We start from the raw sequence: 22,682 nt of genomic DNA, 5'->3' as shown, positions 1-22,682 counted from the left end.
GTCCTGATCAGCCTGGGAAGGTGGTGGTCATCCTTTGTTCTATGACTTCCCTGTATAAGTTTCAATAACTTTCGGAAGTCAATTGATTGATTAGGAGCGAGTATAAAAAGCATCTTTTGACTAAAAGGAACTCCAGTATTTTAAAAAAGTCTATTGAATATAAAATGAGTAAAGAAAACCTTAAAGTTAAATTTAAACCAGAATACCACTCAGCACTGTCTGGATGTAAATTTAGATTTAGTGAATCAAGCTGAAGAGATCATTTGAGGACTGTTCAAATACATTACTATAATCAGTTTCAAATCAGAACTATAGTTTATATTTGAAAGCTGTATCATTTGCCAATTGGAATTCTTTCCAATTTCAATGATTTTAAGTATTTCAAAAACTCATGCCGTTATGTAAATCATGTTTTATTCAATCTCTAGCATTCTTGTATGCCACGATAGGGTTTCTCCTGTTGTTCTCAAAGGTATTTTTTTAAACTGCATGTCCATCAGTATGAGAAACCATTCACACAACTCTTCCAGTGATACTACAAAATACATAAACAGCCATAGATACAAAAGAACTCTAGACATGTTCTTAGTGTTGGTATAGATGTTTGTTTTTAAACTCTTTGCTAACTGAAAGAATGTACTATGGGAATTAGCTTTATTCTCAATGTTATTGACAGTGAGTACGAGTTTAGACCCTTGTTTGTGAGCATCCCCATTAATCCGATGTCAATTATTTGTAATAGCTTTTCAGGGTGTCAAAGCTAAATTTTACTGAAACCAGTTCAACTGCAATTGCATTTTGTTAGATTTTTCAAGGGTGGCTGGTTAGCTCTCTTGGCTAATATGCAGATCAATTCAATGGCAACAGCATGGGCGTCAATCCTCATTCCAGTGAAGCTACATTCAGGTTCAGCACTGCACCTGTACCACCAAACAAAGCAGTTTGGTGAAGAAAAGAGCTGAACTCCAGAGGTGAGATGAGCCTTGACATCAGCCCTTCATGTGACCAGGTTAGTCATCAAGTCACAAGCTGGAAGAACAACAGCTCACTTTTCACTTGTGGACCCCATAGCTCTCTGGACTTAATGTCGAATTGATAATTTTAGGGCCTGAACTCTCCCATATTCCAGCCCCCTATCCCACATGTTAGGTCTTATCACAAAGAGTGCCGTTACACATTATCTATTGTTAGCCACTAACAGTCTCCATTAACAGTTATTCGTTGTCCTAGCCACATTGTTATCCATGCCTTTATATGGTCAACTGTTCTTCTCTCTCTTATCCCCATCTATCATTTACTCTTCACCCCCTCCCCGCAGCTGGACTTCTGTATGCTAACGTGTTCCTCACTACCAGAAATCCTGAGGAAGGGTCACCAGACCTGAAAAGTTGACTCTGATTTCTCTTCACAGATGCTGTCAGACCTGCTGAGCTTTTCCAACAACTTCAGTTTTTGTTTCCGATTTACAGCATCCGCAGATCTTCCAGTTTAAATGAATAAACAAAATTAGTTTACCTTTTTTCAAATGCAAAAGCATACTGTGATTCTATATCCCAAAGGGTGTCTTAAATCTTCCAAAGGGTGACTTATTCCCATCAAAAGTGTCCCAGGACAAGATTTAAAGAGGTACCTTGCCTCTCTGAAAGGGCACCCTGGCTATCCCAAAGAAGTGCTTTGAGAATAAAACTGCTCTGAAAAATCTTCACACTCCAGGAGTCTCAAAACTTGGATTACAGTGGAGGCAGCCGATCATTTAAAAGTTTTCAGAAACAGATGTATGAACTACAATCTGTCCCCAAATCCTACCCATGCAAATACGAGAGATGCTGTGCTTAGGGGTGATTTGTTTGAATATTTTAAGCATGGCAATGGTGCTATCCATCATAGCTGAGCCAATCTTTCAGAGAATAAAAATCAGCTATGCTGTGGTCCAGGAACATATTATGCAAATATACAAAGGGGCTAAATATTACAACCAAATTACCATAAAGTACTGAATATTTTAAATATTTTTCTCAGTCTTCCCATGGTCCACTATTTTATGCTTTTGTAATGATCCCAGCTGATGGCAATATTGGACAAATCAGCATCTTGAATGAAACCGGTTTAATAGACTTTTTTTTTGCAATTTGGAACATGTTCATGTGAGGCTGCCAATTTAACTAAAAGACATAAGTTAATAATATGAAAGAAAAAATTTGAAGTATCTTATTATAAACAACAAAAATATCGAATTCTGATTCTAAGAAATATCCTTTACAGACACTCAACCCCAGTGAACTATCACTCTATTACATTTTTTTCCCACTGACAAGGTTGAGATTATTTCCATTCACCAACTCTCTGTCTGTTAACTAGATGTGATTCTCTCAGTGACACATAAAAAGGCCAACTTGTTGAGTTGAGTTACCTCACTAAACTCTAGGGAAGACAATTCTTCCAATTACGTTGGCATTTTTCAAGCTGCTGAACAGCACATTTTTTTTTCATTCATCCATGGACTAGGGTATTGTTGGCTGGGTCAGCATTTCTTGCCCAACCCTAATTGCCCAGAGGGCAGTTAAGAATCAACCACATTGCTGTGTGTCTGAAGTCACAAGTAGGCCAGGCCAGGTAAGGATGACAGATTTCCTAGCCCAAATGACACTGGTGAACCAGATGGATTTTTCCTGACAATCAAATTTGGTTTGATGTTCATCATTAGCTTCTTATTTCCAGTCTATTGTTGAATTCAAACTCCACCATCTGCCGTGGCAGGATTCAAACCTAAGATCCCAGAACATTTCCTGGGTCTCCAGATTAACAGTCTAGTGATAATACTGCCTTCCCAAAACTGGTGTGTTTTTCTTCTACTGAACTAAATATGCTTCTGATCTTTCTTTCTCTAGGTTGTAAAAGGGTAATTTAGCAAACATTTCAGCAATTATTTTAATGAGTAGCTTGTCTGGTCAGTTAGCTTAAGTCACAAGATTTCTTAGAAGTGCTATTTTGTGCCAATACTAAAATTGTTTCTGACCATTAAAAAAAAATCACCTTCACAGAACTGAAAACCAAAAACCACTTTAGGGTCCAAACTTCCAAATAATACTTCACAAACTTCATCACAATTTCAAGCTGCAGACCACAGCTGACCTCCCTGTGCCATAAAATGATGAACTGACTTTTCCATGCCTTTAACCCTCATGCATGGAATCAACAGAACAGAATTTTATGAAGTCATTGAGGTCTATGCTCCAAAGACGACAGTACAAGGTTGCCTTCTACAGTACTTAGAAATCAATAAGACATTAGAACAACAAAAGTTTCTGTTAACTGTACTGGACAGATACCACAAATTATTACATAAGATTCAAAGGCTTATAGTTACATCAAGTCCATAAACTACCATTTTAATACTTGATGCATTGCAGCTTGCAGATCTGAATGAAACTGTCTATTCCCTCATCAAGTTTGTTTACTGACCCAAACATTTCCCTTTTAATTCCCATTACTATTCCGTGTGTTTTAGTTAGCTAGACTAAAAAAAAACTGAGAAGATAATTAATGAAAGCATGTTGCACTTGTAGAACAGATCCACAGAAGCAAGCAGGAAATTTCCAATGATAAGGGAACACTTACACTGGTGGATTTGTTTCCGGTTAAATGATAATTTAATTATTCAATACTTTGCTTCCCATCATTAACAAAATTATTTTACAATAAGTACAACATGAAGTGAAATGCATTGGATAAGGTCATTTTACTAAGAACGCTGGAGAAACTATTAAGCTAGTTCAGCAAATTTAACATGTTTTACATAAAATGGCACTGATCTTTATCTTAATGTGAACAATATGACCACACAAAATAATTTTTAAAAAAAGTACTCACATCTTGTCCTGGCCAGCACCGACCCTCAGTGTAAGCCTTGGAATAACAGGGGAAGGAGCTGGTACAATTGGTTCGGTTTTTGCCTGGGACAGAAATACAGTGATAAGAAGGGTCACACTAATTAATGTACTGGAAACTGTTAGAAATGTAAACTCTTAGAAATTTTCAAAAATACATCTTGCAAAAGCCAAAAGTCAGTTTCAGTCAAATAATTCTAATGTTGAGAAAAAGAACAGGTAAATTATATTTGTATTTAAATAATTACAGTTTGTTTTGATGCACTCCAGTGTCACAATCAAATGCAGTTGCATGCACGACCCTGTTCTAGGGCTACGGTTGTTTTTAATGTTGATAGAAAAATTCATTGGCACTTTCAACAACCTTTAAAGGGAATCTGAGGCTTTGAAGCAGAAGTCAGTAGTTAAAATGGGTGCTAGGATAATAAATCTGGGCTTATAATGAACTAAATATTCACCCTTAATTTTTAAATCATATTCTTCCATTTTTTAGGCCCCCTTCAATATCAAAAATCTGACAGCAGGAAATTTGTTTCTTAGCTCTGAGGAAAAGTCATCATTCATCCTTGGTTGCTTTCCCCGATGGCCAGTTTGAGACAAAAAATTTATTATGTGGATAATGAAACAAATCATAACCATAATATGGTGCAACAAAGTGGGATTAAAATATACAATCATTGGAATCAATTACAAACATTGTACGTTTTAGTATCCATATATTTGTTTTAAGATAAGTGCAGTGCTGGAAAGGCAGTAACTGTTGTCCATTTCTAACTACAATGCGTAGGTGGGGTTATATTTGGCCAAGCTAAAAAACAAATGAGAGACAACTAGAAGACCATAAGTTGTAGGAGCAGAAGTAAGCCATTCAGCCTGTCAGATCTGCACTATTACTCAACAAGATCACGGCTGATTTAATAAACCTTAACTCCACTTTCCTACCTACTTTGCACAGCCCTTGTTCCCTTTACTGATTATAAATCTGTTTTGCTCAGCCTTGAATATACTTGAACACTTAAAAAATATCCTCCTCATCGCTGCTAATAAAATGTGAGGCTGGATGAACACAGCAGGCCCAGCAGCATCTCAGGAGCACAAAAGCTGACGTTTCGGGCCTAGACCCTTCATCAGAGAGGGGGATGGGGTGAGGGTTCTGGAATAAATAGGGAGAGAGGGGGAGGCGGACCGAAGATGGAGAGAAGAGAAGATAGGTGGAGAGAATATAGGTGGGGAGGTAGGGAGGGGATAGGTCAGTCCAGGGAAGACAGACAAGTCAAGGAGGTGGGATGAGGTTAGTAGGTAGATGGGGGTGCGGCTTGGGGTGGGAGGAAGGGATGGGTGAGAGGAAGAACAGGTTAGGGAGGCAGAGACAGGTTGGACTGGTTTTGGGATGCAGTGGGTGGAGGGGAAGAGCTGGGCTGGTTGTGTGGTGCAGTAGGGGGAGGGGACGAACTGGGCTGGTTTAGGGATGCGGTTGTGGAAGGGGAGATTTTGAAACTGGTGAAATCCACATTGATACTATTAGGCTGCAGGGTTCCCAGGCGGAATATGAGTTGCTGTTCCTGCAACCTTCGGGTGGCATCATTGTGGCACTGCAGGAGGCCCATGATGGACATGTCATCTAAAGAATGGGAGGGGGAGTGGAAATGGTTTGCGACTGGGAGGTGCAGTAGTTTGTTGCGAACTGAGCGGAGGTGTTCTGCAAAGCGGTCTCCAAGCCTCCGCTTGGTTTCCCCAATGTAGAGGAAGCCACACCGGGTACAGTGGATGCAGTATACCACATTGGCAGATGTGCAGGTGAACCTCTGCTTAATGTGGAATGTCATCTTGGGGCCTGGGATAGGGGTGAGGGAGGAGGTGTGGGGGCAAGTGTAGCATTTCCTGCCGTTTCTCTCCATCTTCGGTCCACCTACCTTCTTTTCTCTCCATCTTCGGTCCGCCTCCCCCTCTCTCCCTATTTATTCCAGAACCCTCACCCCATCCCCCTCTCTGATGAAGGGTCTAGGCCCGAAACGTCAGCTTTTGTGCTCCTGAGATGCTGCTTGGCCTGCTGTGTTCATCCAAACTCACATTTTATTATCTTGGATTCTCCAGCATCTGCAGTTCCCATTATCTCCTCATCGCTGCTCTAAGTGGATCAATCCTTACTGAGATTAAACTGTCCCCAACAGGAGAAAATAAAATACTAAAAAGTATACTGCACAGACATAACTCCTACAAAAGTGAATAAGAAATTCCAACTGTTACTTACAAATGTTCATGGTGATAACAATATGCGTTATTACTACAACCAAGTAAAAAAGGGGAAATTGGCTCCCCCCTTTTCAGCCCCTTCCAGTTAGGTGCAACAAATATTTTTATTTCTTGTTAGCATGTAGCTATCGCACTTGAATCAATTTGTCATATTAGCCAAAATTAAGGAGCCAACTACAAGTTGTTCTTATGTAAAAGAAAAATGAATTTTATCAACTATTAACTCCGGTAAAAAATAATTAAATGCAACATCAAACTCATACACAAGCACAAATGAAAAGTTTAAAAGTGAGAGTGTCTCTACAAACATTAGAAGTCCTTAGACTCCTTTAGGTGCTTGGTCACAGATTTTAAAAAAAAACTTAATTGTTGACTGGTATTCCCAGCAGTGGCAAAATCTGTACATATCTTTGTTCTTGATGAATGGTTGTTTTCCCTATTTCGGTTTTCACTAGGTGCTGTATTCCATGATGATGAGAGAAACAAAAAGGGAGATTGAGTCTTCTAGCTCTTGTTTACAAATCCATTTTTCTTTCTCTCTTATGCTGATCAAAAGAAGTTGTTGAAATAGGATTCATTTACAGATTCCTGAGCCTGGCCCCATTCTTTCTTCAAGCTGGATATTCTGCAGTCAATCTTCCATGTCTCATGTGAAATCATCACAAACGTGAATTAAAACTGGAGATGCAAAATCTTGTCATTATCTCAGTTGCCTTGTTTTGATAGCTTGAGGTAAAATATTAATTTCAGTGCAGATGGTTTCATTTATCCCTGGGTCTACTGGACATGCCTAAATCTATGGTCACATGATCAAAGCAGTCATTGTGGGTCAGTAACAATGCTTTGACCATTTCAGTTCATAAGCGGGATCAGTTTACAATATTCACATGATGGAAGCTTACCATATAAAGTCTATATTTACTAATACCATAACAACATACAATTCTTTCTATAGTGGATTTGTTTCCAGTTAACCTATTCTCCTTTCTCACTGCAATCCTTTTCTAGTAAATGTGGATTGCCCAAGTAAAAATAGGAATAATTGAAACTGAGTAGGGATTATCAGCAAGCAAAAATTGAAACCTTTAAATGACGAATTAAACCTTGAAAATGACAAGGATCAATTTAGAATTGCCATTTTAACATTGAACAAATGTGCAGTTTGTGAAGGATATTTTGTGCTATTGGCAGGTGTTATGCTCAACAATTATATCCAATTCACTCTAAACTGGATTTTCCTCCCATTCACAGTTAGTGGGTGGAAAACCGAGGTAACCGCGGAATTGCTTTGATGTGCGATGCCAACACTCAGGATTACTGAACAAGATATATTGCAAATTTACTTAGAATTTAGAATTCACAATCAGTATAATAAATTACATAAAGCATACCTGCTTAACTGGCTACAATACAATATTATAATTCATGACTTCAGATGTCATAGTGCAAGAATGATGTTCAAGTGATTTATTCTTTATCTGAACTCAAACAGCACAGATAATTTTCTATAACATCTGGTTTTATGGATATCCACATATCATACCAGAGGGTATATCCAATGAACAAGAGGGAGAATTAGAAGCATGATGTTAGTTGAAGAAGTTTTAAGGGTCGTAATATTGACAGTATTCATTGTGGTCTTCCTTTTAGTATATTTGGTAGCCTTAGGTGTCCAAAGTGACCTATGGAAGATTTGTTTAAGGTTTAGTTGTGTATGATTTCAAGCATCCTTATCTACTTCGATGTTCTTTCAAGCAAAGTAGTTCCAAAAGATGGTTTGGCAAAAAAAGCACAAATTTATGGCAAAGCTCAGCTGGTCTGGCAGCATCTGGGGGAAGAAAACAAGTTAACGATTTGAGTCCAGTGATTCTTTATCAAAAGTTCTGATGAACAGTCACTGGAATTGAAGCAGCTCTGCTTTCTTCCCACAGATTCTGCCAGACCTGCTGAATTTTGCCAGAAACTTGTGTTTGGTTTGAGATCTTCAGCATCCACAGGTCTTGGTTTTACTTTTAAGTGGTTTGACAAGCCTGATTAGAGATAAAGGTACCTGAAATCTACACAGGCTGTTATCTCATTATGTTAAGAATTTAGATAATGTCCATAAAGGTACATTTTACATCGGGAGCAAAAACAGAAGTTGCTGGAAAAGCTCAGCAGGTCTGGCAGCATCTGTGAAGAAAAAGTCAGAGTTAACTGAGGGGAGTTCTGAGGAAGGGTCACCGAACCCGAAACGTTAACCCTGATTTCTCTCTGCAGATGCTGCCAATCCTGATAAGCTTATTCAGGAACTTCTGCTTTTGTTCCTGATTTGCAGCATTTGCAGTTCTTTCAGTTTTTAAAAGATTAGGTATGTTAGCTGTGGTAAGTCCAAGCTTGAGTTTACAAAGCCTGAAATTTGTGGAAGAGAGATAAACAAATGTTAGAAACCTTGAAGTTTAGGAATTATTTGGAGAGTAGAAGATTCTGTGCTAAGTCTTGATTTCAGAATATAATGCATAAAGTGAAGAGGAAGAATTTATTGACGGAATTGGAAAGTAAGTTCAAAAAGGAACAGATTTCTGTTGAGGTTAGTTAGAGAACGTTATCTTCTGTCAAATGAGGCACAGTTGATAGTAAAACTATATGCAGGTAGTTCTGCTATAACGAGTGTTTCCTTAACACAAATTGGCTGTAACAAGATTGATAAATTGTACAGGTGGAACGATTTTCTACAGCAATTTTCCTGTAATGTGATTTTATAATAGGGCAATTTTCTACAGCATGAGGTCACACAAGAATACAACTGTCATGTAATAGGAGAACTACCTATTGACAGATCAAGTGCCTCCAGATGGTAAAGGAACTGTCGAGGAGTAAAGAAAGATACCACATCTTCCCAATACTCAAAAACAGATTTTGAGGTACCCAATAGAAAGTCTCATGTTTCACATTTATCCTAAGACAGATTTAGTACAATTAATTACAGAACATGCCTTTGTGAACAAATCTAAAAGTGACAATGTGTGGGAAGATCTTTAACCATTAGCAAGCCAAACCTACCTCAACTATTAGTGGTTTCAGATCCTACGGCTTTTTGCCATAATATACAACCATTCAACTTTGGGGTTTGTGTAGCATTTGTTCTCTCTATACTCAGGGCAGGACGCAGAAAACCGGCTGGCCCTGAACCTTTTATATGGAATCGTGTTGGAAAATTATTGAAATTGAGATGAGAATAGGTTCAGTTTGTCTCTCCCTCTCCAGCCCATAGTCAAACAATCTGCTATCAAAGACTTCCACATGATGAATGATCACCTGTGCAAGACAGGAGGAGGCTGACATTAGCTGGTCATCCATTTTCACTGTAAGTTACTACTCAAAGAAAATTGACGAACAGAAAATTGGCATGTTGTAAAGATATCACTCTGCGGGTCAAAGCAGAGCATGTTTCTATGACAATTTAACTGGAGTAAAACTGCAGTTTTTCAGACAATGGCCAAGCTCGGTGAAGGTAATGACTTTAGTAAAAAGACATGAAGAAATTTTATTCATAGTTGTCTGTTCAGAAAAGTCAAAATAAATTTGCCTTTTAGCAGAGAAGAAAGTATATTTGGACTTTCAGAAAACATTTGATAAAGTCCCACACAAGAGATTAATGTACATGATTAAAGTGCATGGGAACGGGGAAATGTATTGGGATGGATAGGAACCTGGTAGGCAGAGAGGAAACAAAGATTAGGAATTAATGGGTTCATTTCAAATTGGTAGGCAGTAACTAGTGTGCCACAAGGATTGGTGCTGGGACCCCAACTATTCACAACATACATTAATGATTTGGATGAGGGAATAAAACGTAACATCACCAAGTTTGCACATGATACCAAGTTGGGTGGCATGGGTGTACTGTGAAAAGGATGCAGAGCTCCTTCAGCATGATCGGGACAGGTTGGGTGAGTGGGCAAATCAATGGGAGATGCAGTATAATTTGGATAAATGTGAGGTAATTCACTTTGGAAGCAAATAGAAGGAGGCAGATTACTACCTGAATGGCTGTAAATTGCGAGAGAGGAGTATGCAATGGGACTTGGGTGTCCTTGTGCTCCAGACGCTGAGGGTAAGCATGCAGGTGCAGCAGGCAGTGAAGAGGGCAAATGGTATGTTGTCCTTCACTGTGAAAGGTTTCGAGTCCAGGAGCAGGGATTTGTTGGTGCAGTTGTACAGGGCCTGGGTGAGACCATATCCCAAATATTGTGTGAAATTTTGATTCCCTTTTCTGAGGAAAGGTGCTCTTGCTCTTGAGGAAGTGCATCAAAGGTTTACCGGGCTGATTCCGGGGATGGCAGGACTGACACATGAGGAGAGATTGACTAGGTTAGGATTGCTTTCGCTCGAGTTCAGCCAAATGAGGGGGCTCTCATACAAACCTATAAAACTCTAAAGGGCTAGACAGGGTAGATGCAGGTATGGTGTTCGTGATGGTGAGTGTGTCCACAACCAGGGGACATAGTATGAAGACTCGGTGTAGACAATTTAGTACTGAAATGAGGAGACATTTCTTTATCCAAAGAGTAGTGAGCCTGTGTATTCAAGCAGCGACTAGATATAGCAATTTTGGTGAATGGAATCAAAGGTTATGTGAAGAAAGCAGGATTACACTATCGAGTTGGATGATCAGCCATGATTGTGAAGAATGGCGGAGCAGGCTCGAAGGGCTGAATGAACTCCTGTTCCTATGTGTCTTTTAAACTTGCATGCCAGGCGCAGACCCTTGTTACTGACAGTAGACCTAGATGATTCAGCAGACCGTTATCTACACTCAAAGAGAGAAATTAGATCTCTTCTCAAGATATTGCTTTATGGATAGAGCAGTACTGCCAATGAAATATTCACAAAACCAATGAGCAATGAAGAGATGTCTTGTTTGTAGAATATCTGCAAAATCAAACTGACCTGATGAACCCAAGTTAATATATTCCATCAGAGATGGCATTCAGCAATCTTGCTAAAGTTAAGAGTTATTAATGTGCAATGTGCTAAAGAGATACTCGTTAATAGGCAGTGACTTTTGAGTAGTAGCCTATATATCAATGATGCTATGGACCAGACCAAACCCCCTCAAAATATATTAAGATACCTTTACAATAAGAAAGCTTTAGAGTCGAGGCTAACTATAAGGCGCTGTGTTCCAGATGGAATTCGATTGGTCTAACTACCAGGCTTGAAACAAAACCCATTTCATTCATACACTATAATTAAAATACAGACAAAATAAAAGAATTGGCTTAACTGTAACTATCAACTGTTTAATAAATTAATACATTACTCATTAACTATTCCAATATAGTAACATCCTTAAGCACACCCTTGACAAAGTCAAAGTCAGTAAAATAGAATGTCTCACATGCAATTCTAGCAACAGGAAGGGAACATCAGCTTTTAGCTGGAACAGAGAGAGGAGTAAGAGTTTCTCCATTCACCTTTATGACCCCAGCAACTGCTACTGAAGGCTAAAACTTAGACGAAAAATCCAGGTTCTGAGAGAGCTTGACCTCATCCATTCAGGCTGCTTCTACTGGAATAATTCTATTGCTCCGACTTTTAAAAACAAGTCTCACAAGCTCTTTGCTTTACTGGCTTTGGGGCAGACAACCTGCCACCTCTGTCACAACCTTTCTTCATAAAAGAAGGACAAAATACACCTCGTAAAACCATAGCATCATCACAATGGAACTTAGTAATCAATGAGTAACAAAGGTGTAATATTTTGATTAGATACATTCTGTTATAGCATGAAAGTTAGAACTTGTTTAAACCAAGTTAGATTGTTACCTTGAGTTGGGAGGTACCAATTGATGAAATTCTTCTGTGTTTTCTCTTAAAGTCTGTGAAATATGACCTTGGAAAAACATGTGTACTGGTGGTGGGAGAAGAGGAGGAGGAGAAGGAAAGTGTGGGGAGGCAGAGCATACCTGCACCTCAAAAGACAGAACAGGAATACATCAAGGGAGAATGAACCATTGAGGAGGTTCTTCCAAACATTTGCAAAGATCATCAGATTAGGAATTTGAAAAAATTTTAGGGAGAGAAGGGAGAAGGAGCTCTCAGAAATTGCCACATGTTTTTCTTGTGCTAAAGATAATGCTAAAGGCTTCAGATAAACTGCTAGCTGCAGAAAAATATTTAGGGCTCTTCTTTCGTCATCAAATATTTGTATGATTCAGAATCTCTCAGAGTTTGTGAGCATTTTGTTTAAAGATGAGGAAAACAATTAATTATGCACACGCAATGCATTTAGATAATATCAATTAGGATAGAACGGAAAGTAGCTTGAAACATTTAATATATTTAGTCCAATGCCTGGCAAATTATTCACAACAGGTTGGAATTTGTCGATGTTGGCAAGATAAAATAAAGGTGAGTGCAATGATAAAATAAATTTACACTAGATTCATTCATGGTATTAAGTAGTCTCAACAGATTGTACCATAAAGTGGAACTGGTAACATTCCAGAGTATCAAGAAAGCAATACCTAGATTACTGTCTCATTAACGTACGCCACTGATCAAAGGCTAGGTATGCAAACAATACAAAAGGAACTGATTAATTGAATTGGATGATGATGATGATGATGATGATGATAAATAATAATAGTGGTGGATTTAGAATACTTCTGACATTCTGGAAGTCAACTGTTCTTTCTGACAGCCACAGGAAATATTAAACAAACAATTTTGTTGCACCTAAAGCCCAGTAATTTTATAATGGTTAGGGAAGTGGAGAGAGAGACAGCGAGAGAGAGAGAGAGAGAGCGCGCGAGAGCGAGCGCGCGAGAGAGAGCGCGCGAGAGAGAGCGCGCGAGAGAGAGAGCGCGAGAGAGAGAGCGCGAGAGAGAGAGCGCGAGAGAGAGAGCGCGAGAGAGAGAGCGCGAGAGAGAGAGCGCGAGAGAGAGAGCGCGAGAGAGAGAGCGCGAGAGAGAGAGCGCGAGAGAGCCCGAGAGCGAGAAAGAGAAACAAACAAAAATCACGATAGATTATTTTAATAATTCACACTTCAGGTTTTACAACAACCGCTGTTTCTACTAGGGCTGTAGAAAGACGATTACACAATATTTTAATTACACCACAATGTCATTCAGTAGGCACAACTGATAACACCCTTAAACTCAGCCGGCTTTACACCCACACAATTTCTAAATCATAAATGGGATTGTCATTTGCTGGCCAGAATCATTAAGTGGAAAATGCATGTACTCTGCTGTTGATAAGTACTTAGTGTCTCTGCGAAGAAAAAAGGGATAGCCACTCCATCCGTTGCCAAGCAGAATATGAGTCTACTCTTTTTGATTCTCTTATTAAGATGGTGCAATGGTCATAGGGACTTAGAACATTTTAAGAATGAAAAATCCTAATTTGTCCCCTCTTTGTTTGATTTTAACCACAGTACTCACCATCCCTTCCTCAGAAATACATTTAGTTTTCTCTGAAGTTACTTATTTCAAGTGCAGTTTATTCTACATCTTATTTGTAAACAAAATTGTGCTACAAGTGTCTATTTATTCTTTGTTTTCAAATCCTTAAAGGATTAATTATTTATCTAAATAAGCTTCATCAACACCCTTCCCATGTCTTTGAAAAATTGTGTCAGGTCTACTCTTTACAAATGTAGATAATTTTCTCACCATTTTCTGAAAATTCAGGTCCCTGAAACACAAATAACTATTTCTCTAAACGAATCTGTCTTATGGTAAACAATACTTTTCTTCTGGCAAAGCAAACCATTATTACAATCAGTGCTTCACATAAGATACAATAAATGGCTTAGGTAAAAATACTATCATTTTTAATTTACGTTCTAGCACTGTGCTAATATAATCTTGTATGCCTCTCTTCATGGTCATTTTTGACACAATCATCATTCAAAATGCTGAATAACCAATTAATTCAAAACAAATTCTTTTTTTAAAATATTGTAAATTGCTTATTTGAGATATATCTCCATTGGATTTGTCATCAACAATTGATCCGAACCCTACTATATTCTTGCATGGTTTGTTAGTTTCCCCTGAAAATCTGCTTTGAACATTCTGTTCCAACTCACTTGTCCAAGAACAAGTCCAAAGACTTAAACTACAGAGTGTGATACTTTTAAGAACATTTTACTAAGAAATGTTTATACTTTGATTGCCCTTTCAATTTTGAGTCAACTTTGTATTCACTAATTTATTGTTTATTTCAATGACTATCTCCTTAACAAGATTATAAACTGAGGAACTTTGTTATATCCTTCTTTATAAAAAAATCTATACATAGTATACTACATTTCTTTTGTCTTTCATTATGAATATTTGAAGAACTTAACTCAGTTAAGTAGGAATTGATTCTTTATCAAGTTGCACTGAGAGGATTGGGAAAATCAAACTGACAAAGATAGGTGCGAGGAAGTGCATTTAGGATTGTGTCCTAGGACAATAAGTTGTTGATCCAACCAGAGATCAGGTTATTTTGGATTTGGTGATGTGTAATGGGGTTGGATTAATAAATTACCTCAGAGTAAGGGGTCTCAAGTAATGGTCTACTATCTCAAAATATGAAGTCTACCATTTAAGATAGAGATGCAGAGGCACTTCTTCTTGCAGTCTGTCACTGGTGCTTGGAATTTTCTTCACCGACAAACAGTGAAGGCTGGGATTGAATATATTCAAGGCTGAGTCAGAGAGATTTTTGACGAAGAGGCATTGCAGAGGAAAGTGTAGTCAAGGCCACAATCAAATCAGCTACATCTTATTGAATGGTGGAGCAGGCTCAAAACGCCAAATGGCCTACTCCTGCATCTATTCCTTCTGTTCATATGCTTTTCACATTTTCCACATGCTAAATTCCTTTGAAATTCATTTAAATGCTTTTGCCTCCCACTGATGTAAAACTCTGACTTTTTAAAACGTCTCTGCTCTTGAAATACTAACATTATATCTGAGTTGCTATCATTTAAAATTTTTTTTGTATTGAAGTTGCATTCATGTGAAAGATAACATAGTAGATCACAGATGATCAGTCACACAATAGATGGTTTAATTAAGGCATTTATTTCTCATTGATAGAAATATATGTGCACACGCAATGGAGGGCACTATGGATTTGAAATGCCTGTGAATAGAAACAAGTTTGTATGTTTGAGAAAAAAAAGACAACTTCACAAGAAGCTGAATTTAATAAGTGGACTAGTATACAAAGTTGGGCTGGTGACAGAGTTCAAAGCAAGATAGTGAAGGGCCACTAATATAAGACTCCTTTGTGGAGTACTATAAATACATTGCCAGTGGATTTGTTCACAGTCTTATATATAAGCACCATTCTTTTCACCTGGATAAATAATACCAGTCACATAAGCCCCTTTTTGGAGTGTGTTGCATTTTTCTGTTAATCTTCTTGGATTTAGATTCTTTTTACCACATACCTCAAGGCACAAACTGATAATGTTTTGTCACTCTACATTTCTTGTAGGACACCCATGAAGCGCCATCACAAAGTGAAAGTGTTGGAGTGATTCTCTGAAAAATTCATTTTTTAAATCCTGTCTTGCAGCAAGAAAACAACTTCGAAGCTTATCTAAGCAGATTAATCTAAATTACAATAGTATCTAGGAACATCTGATGTCTTCTGGCTTCATGATTTTCTTTGCTGCATGTATGCAGGAGGACGAAAAGAAATCTGTAGCTGTTCTAACAAGTCCGACAAAGGTATAATTCACATCTCAAAATTAACAGTAATGAAACAATTTAGTCAGTTATGAAATTTTACAATATATTTAAATCATCACTCGGCACTAACCTTTCATTAAATTTCAATATGGTAAAACTACTTGAAGGCTCAGCTTTAAAATATATGTACACCTTGATGAAAATAATTAGGTTTAAACCTAGTAAATAGATAGCCAACCTGAGGGGTTTTCTTAATCACAAGGTGCTTAAATTTAAAAATTCAGGCTTGTTTTAACTCAATGAAGGCCAATTTTGCATAATAGGTCTTTAAAGGTGATTAATAAAAATGAAAACCACCATTCCTAAAGCAATTATTAATACAAATACTGACATTGCTGGTATTTGAATTAAGTTTAGTTGTGGTCATGTTCAAATAGTGAAGGTTCCATACACACTTTATAACATAACTTACTTTTTCATTTTTATGCTTTTCTTTTTCTTTTTCCTTTTCCTTCTTTTCTTTCTCCTTTTTCTCCTTTTCCTTCATCCTTTCCTTGTCCTTGTCTTTCTTTTTCTTTTTCTCCTTTTTGTCTTTTTTCTTGTCCTTCTCTTTAGATTTTTCCTCAAATAGCCTTTCTGGAACCATTGGAGACACTGCTGGTAAAACACATTGAGTCTTGACACTGCTTGGGGTGCTAAATGAGGGCAACTGAACCTCTTTTGGAATATGCCCAAGTGCCGCTGAAGGGGCCTTAGCTTTATGTTTATCTTTGTCTTTATTTTTTTCTTTTTCCTTTTTCCCCTTTTCTTTATCTTTCTTCTTTTCTTTGTGCTTTTCTTTATCCTTTTTAAAACTTCCATCTTTATGTTTTAATTTTACCTCACTGTCGTCAAAGTCTTTAATTCTAAATTTAAATGGATCTTTCTCATGTTCTTTACCAAATTCCCTGAAAAATATCTTGGAGTCTTTGTTGGCTTCCTTTTCTTTATCCTTGTTTTTCTCCTTGTCTTTGCCTTTTTCTTTTTTTTCTCTGTCCTTATCTTTTAGCTTTTCTTTTTCCTTTTTCTTGATTTTCATTTTAATCTCTTTCTTAAGTTTTTTCTTCACATCAGATGAGGATGCATGCTTTGTACGTTCTTCGTAGAGCTTCAGAAGTGGTTCTGGAGTTGGTGGGGAAGCAGAAGGAGAGGACAGCTCAGGCACGGATGGAGGTACAGACGGAGGTGTACCTAAACTTGCCTTCCTGACAACCTCATTAATGGAATCATCCAAAGTCCATGACACATTTGTGCTCGTTGTTGGCCCAGATGATGACACAGGGGTAACACTACCCCTGCTAAAGCTGCTAGATAAGGAAAGCATTCGAGGTGTTGATGACTCTGAAATAGTAAGTCTTCTGGGACTAGTGAAGATTTCACTTTCAGATTCAGACCCAGAAGAAAACTCAAAGGGGTCTGGCTCCCGCTCGGCACAAGCTCGAGCTATTACAGCATCAATAGAGTCATCAATACTCTTATCAGGCACTGGCACTTTTTTTGGCGATGTATCCAAAACATTTGGTTTTTCCAATTCTGTTGATGTATGTGGTTGCTTTGTGAGAATATTTTCTTTACCAAGCTTTTCAGACCCAGAATTACAGACAGACAAAGGTGTTCGGTTTGGAGTTTCATTCTTGGCTGTGGAATGAGAGACATTCACTGGTACTTTTGGACTTTTAGGACTTTTAGGGCTTTTTGTACGCATAGGTGATTTTTTGTCTGATTTCAATGAAGTCTTTGGGGAACGAATGGGACTTCCTGAAAACGCCAACTGAGAGCCTTTAGGGGATTTGCTTTTTTGTATTGGTGAAGAGGAAATTTTAGATTTGATTTTAGATGTGAGCACTTTTGAATCGGAAGATTTGGGAGTTGACAGTTGTGATGGTTTTGGTATAGGTGCAAGCATTGGAGGTTCAGGTGAAAGAGGCAATGAGCTAGAATGATCAGGTGGTGCAACTGGAGACAAAACAGGAGGTACCCTTTGAGAATTAATCATACTCAAGGGTTCCCTTGGTTCTAACACACCATCAGGGCTCTCTATTTTACAGCCAGCTGTTCTAGCTCTCTTTGCAACTGGTAAGTCAACAGAGTCAGGGCTTTCAAGTGGTCTCTTTCCAGGAAAGTTTTCATCATTAACCGCCTCTTCCTCTTCCATATCCTCCTCCTCTTCTTCAAGGGGAACCTGCATAGCTTCTGCTGATGTACCTCCATCAGTGGGGACCTGCTCCTCCTCTTCCTCTGTGGAAAAAAGAAGTACAATTTAGAAAGATGGAACTTGTACATTTGCAACAGTTTGTCACTTTCAATGAGCTTCACGACCAATGTGACAAATCCAACGGCAAATTTTGAAAGAAAGGTCACACAAATAACAAATAAGATTAATTGCACATCGATAGTAGGAACTGCCAATGCTGGAGAATTTTCTGAAGGAGGATCTAGGCCAGAAACATTAACTTTCCTGTTCCTCTGATGATGCTTGGCCTGCTGTGTTCATCCAGCTCTACACCCTGTTATTTAAGATTAGTTGCAATTTTTTTTTGATGTTAATGGAATGTTAGCTAAGATATTGGGATACTGATACATCTTAAATGGTGCCATTGTGTACTTTATGTCTACCTGCACCGCTAATACAAATAGATCTCAGACAATGTCTCATACAAAAGCAAAGAATTCCGATAACAATAAAACTCTGTCAGCAATGCACTGAAATGTTAGTACAGTTTGAGAGGTTAATGCCTCAGTGGGCTTAAATAATTTTCTAGCAATGTTTATATTTGTGCTTGGCCATTGGCTTCTCTAACTCTTGGTGGTCAGATGAGACTAAAACTACTGGATTCTTTTAAGACTGCAAGCTGAAAAATAATTGCTGTATTTTAAAGGCAGAAATCAGCACAAGTGGCAAACTTAACACAGATTTTTGATAACATCAGCACATATATGCACCCATCTTGTATTAGATTGTTGATGCAATGTTGCATAACCCATTAATCAATTCATCACCTCGTCTGTACAAAGACATGTTCTTGGTCAACTATCCACAGGAGAACAATGGTGCTATTGGGAGGAATGATGCACTTAAGCCTCACTCTCTAGACTTAAAATCTGTAACATGAAAATGCTTTCTAATTCAAATGTAAGTGATGTCAGCTGACATGCATAAAGAATTAAAAGCAAAATACAGCGTGCAGAATTGTTTACACATAGACAAATTAGAAGTGGAATAAGACTGGAAAATAACACTAATCACTTATCTTGACAATGGATGGACCTGAATCCAGCTCAGTAAAATTGGTTCAGATCATCTCAAGTCACTAGTAAAGATGATACACAAATAGTATTTGCTGTTCAGCTGGGGTACTTTTTGCATCATACTTTGTTCTGATTTTAAACCTGAGCACTCAGTGTGGATGTCTGCAACTCAAACCATAGAAGGGTTATACATTTATGGAATTGGCAGAGAAAGTATAAATTGTACCTTACAACCAATTATCAAAAAAGATTTGAGTTATCACATGTAATTGATGAGTTATAATTTTGGTCTGTGCTACAAATTTCAGATCTGCACTCAATAACCTCTTGGGTTCAGGTATATTCACAAGCGGATCCTGAGCTCTTCACAAACAGGAGCCTTTGAAATGATCATCAGCAGGGAGACAATTGTAACACTTGAAAAAGTACATTTCTATGGTCACATTTTACAGCACTGATCTGTATGCAGGATCATCAATCTACTAAACATTTACTAATTTACCAAATTTATACGCCAACAAGCAAGGCAAAATTCAATTTGTGTTTGAGTAAAACTCAAACTGCTTATCAATGGAATTTCTATTCATATTTGGTGTTTAACTGCTGAAAAGATTAAGGTCAAGGAGAATGAAAAGCAACCACACTTATTGCAGTATATCCCTTTTTGGAGGTTGTTTTGAAACCTGGATTCAATTTAGCAACTTGCAGCCTGCAACATTCACAACGTTCTGAAAAAGTGGAGCCGTTAAAACAATTACTGACACTGAACCAACTTGTGTATATTTTGTTATCTGTGAAACACAAATCAGTCTGCTTCTTTGACAAGTACTATAAGACAGCTTCATATAAAAATTTGTTTTATGTTAAGCATTTATGTAGTCATTCAACTTACCATGTCTAGGCTAGCTCTCAGAGGTTTCCACTTTGACCTTTTCTCTACTCTTCCACAAACTTTTAAGCTTTTATTTTTCAAATATTTAGTCATGTACCCTTTATGGATTCTTTGTCCACCTTGTTTATGACTGTACATTTCATGTCCAAACAAACAGCTGCAAAAAAAATTCTCCTGACTCGGACCATCATCTTTTGCTAAACTTTTGTGTTCTGAAATTCCTCATGCCTATTGGGCAACTCTAGCAGATTTTCTGTGTTACACTGAGGCAGTAATACCTGGTCAGTGACCAAAAGAGGAAGATGTTCGTTACTGCTTGGTCGATAATGTGAGTGCACGGGTTCTTCAGGGTCTTGACACATTAATTAATCTTTCAACATCTAATTAATGAACTCACATGCTTGTTGGCATTTTTCTCCTAAAACTTTTCTTCTGTCTTGAGTTTAGTGGGATGTTAGTCCATTTGGACCTTGATATGAGGTGAAGGGGTCGCGGGGATGGTGGTGGTGTTTCCTGGATTGGGCAGCAAGTGTAGATTGATACAACCCACATCTACCTCATTTAAACAAGAAAATAGGATACATGAGAAGATAAAAACGAAGAGAACTGCGGATGCTGTAAATCAGGAACAAAAACAAAGTTGCTGGAAAAGCTCAGCAGGTCTGGCAGCATCTGTGGAGGAGAAAACAGAGTTAATGTTTTGGGTCCAGTGATCCTTCCTCAGAACTGGACTATGAGAAGACACTGTTTTGAAACAATGCTTTCTTAGTGTCAAGCTTCACTGCACTACCAAGCTCACTCTCCAATTACAATGTAAAACACAGCATACAGGGCCAGTTAAGGCTGGCTAAAAACAGTTCGCACTATGCATAAACAGAATTAGGAAATTTACAAAGATATAATTTTGATACTTTAAGGTTATGTTTATAAATAAAGCATACATGTAGGTCCAACAACATTTTAAAAGTCCAAATGAAACACTGGAGCTTCTTTTCATTCTCAACTCTACCTAGTTATTTTATGTTCTTTCCTTCTGCTTTAAGACTTTAATTACAACAATACTGCATTTATTGAAAAAGCCACAGGGAAATAGTTTACATCAGCCACAGGAAATGAAGTTCTGCAGTGCTGAAATCTTATGCGGGGACCTCATTCCTACTTTCTAACTGTTTTATACAATTTGACAGGAATAACTGTAGGACAAGTTTTCTATCGATTTAAAGGCAGTAAGCAAACAACAATTCAAAACAAGTATTGTTTAAGATGTGCAGAAATGGTCTCAGCTCAGGAAAAAGCTAATGCACACTATATGTACATATACATTTATATATATACACACACACACACACACACACACACAAACAAAATACATGCATCGATACACGCATAGATCACATTGTAGCAGAACATTTTGTCTAGGCATGAGAACACCCTGTTGAGACATCAGGAAGAGGCAGAGAGAGACTAAAGAAGAGAGAGGTGGGGGAGGAGGAAGGAAGGAAGGAAGGAAGGTTAGTCTTCAGGCAGGACAGAATTCTTCTTTGAGAAAAACATACTTTTGCTGTCTGATGAAAGGTCACAATTCATAAGGACTATTCATCAACAGACAGAGAGCAGCAAAAGAGATGCATCTGCTAATTAGAAATGCAATGAAGTGAAGCATTAATAAAATGTACAATAATTTATTAAACAAAAGAAAAAACTACAGCAATTGCTGGAAATCTGAAATAAAAACATAACACTCAACCTGTGGTCAAAGAGAGATCCAGTTAATTCTTCAATTTAGTGATCTTCATTAAAACCGAAAATGGCTCATTTGGCACATCCTTTACTCTGATGAAAGGTCATAAATTAAAGAATTAACAGTACCTCCTCTCTTCACACTGCTGCCTGATCTGATGAGTGTTTGAAACTATAATTTTAGTTCCTCACTTAGTTCTGTTCTAACTGATCCAAATCGTAGTAACAGCAATTTCAGCAATGGCTTCCCTTCTAGTCTTATGTCAATATCTTTAAAATCCTCAAAGGGAATAGATAGTTATAATCAATCTGTTCAGATGTGTTATGACACACTGTTGAAGCAGGTCCGAGTTAAACCCAGGGTTTCTAGCCCCTAGGCAGGCACACTACCCCTGTGCCACAAGAGCTCTCCTCCAAATGTACAGACTTAGCTCTCTCCTGCACCTTATTAGCATCACTTTCACACCCAAGGTTAACCTGAACATGCATGCTGACAACATCCTACCTATTCAACTCAAACTAGCTTCTTGTGCAATGTCTACACACTACTCCACCAGGTTATGTCTTCACTCTGCAGGCCTCAAACATGAATGCCTTAAGTGGGTGTTCACCTCTCCTGATCTAACTTGCTTTAGCTTCCCATCACACCTTTTGATTATGCCCTCATCAAACATTTTGGGATATTTTCCTAAGTTACAGGTGCTATATAAATGCAAGCCCCCATTGCTGCTTTTGTGACACAGCTCCTGAGTTAAGCGATTGTCGTTATTTCTTTTACTTTGTACAAACACAGGGCTCCAACATAAGAGTTAATTTTTACTGAACAAGACAATTCACTTCCTGTTAAGTTACCACTAGCACTACAATTACCAGAGGCTTAGAGGGGTACTGATGAAGACAGATTGTAGCAGAACACAAGCAGTCTACAAATGTCAGCTCAAC

The 22,682-nt window shown here is 38.0% G+C and overlaps 1 protein-coding gene across 2 annotated transcripts in view; it reads right to left on the bottom strand.

Annotated features, from left to right (window-relative positions):
• The window catches only part of taf3 (TAF3 RNA polymerase II, TATA box binding protein (TBP)-associated facto), a 195,952-nt gene that overhangs the window by 34,191 nt on the left and 139,079 nt on the right, over positions 1–22,682 (bottom strand). For both annotated transcript variants that reach the window (XM_048554559.2, XM_059654466.1), the window contains 2 exons: positions 16,293–18,097; positions 3,871–3,953 (listed from right to left, as the gene is read on the bottom strand). In XM_048554559.2, coding sequence (XP_048410516.1) covers positions 3,871–3,953; positions 16,293–18,097 — 1,888 coding nt within the window. The remainder of the gene's footprint in view (positions 1–3,870; positions 3,954–16,292; positions 18,098–22,682) is intronic.

Source organism: Stegostoma tigrinum, chromosome 25 (assembly GCF_030684315.1).
Source record: "Stegostoma tigrinum isolate sSteTig4 chromosome 25, sSteTig4.hap1, whole genome shotgun sequence".
Taxonomy (NCBI): Eukaryota; Metazoa; Chordata; class Chondrichthyes; order Orectolobiformes; family Stegostomatidae; genus Stegostoma; species Stegostoma tigrinum.
Note: the sequence above shows the minus strand (reverse complement) of the source record. Positions and strands in the feature narration are given on the sequence as shown.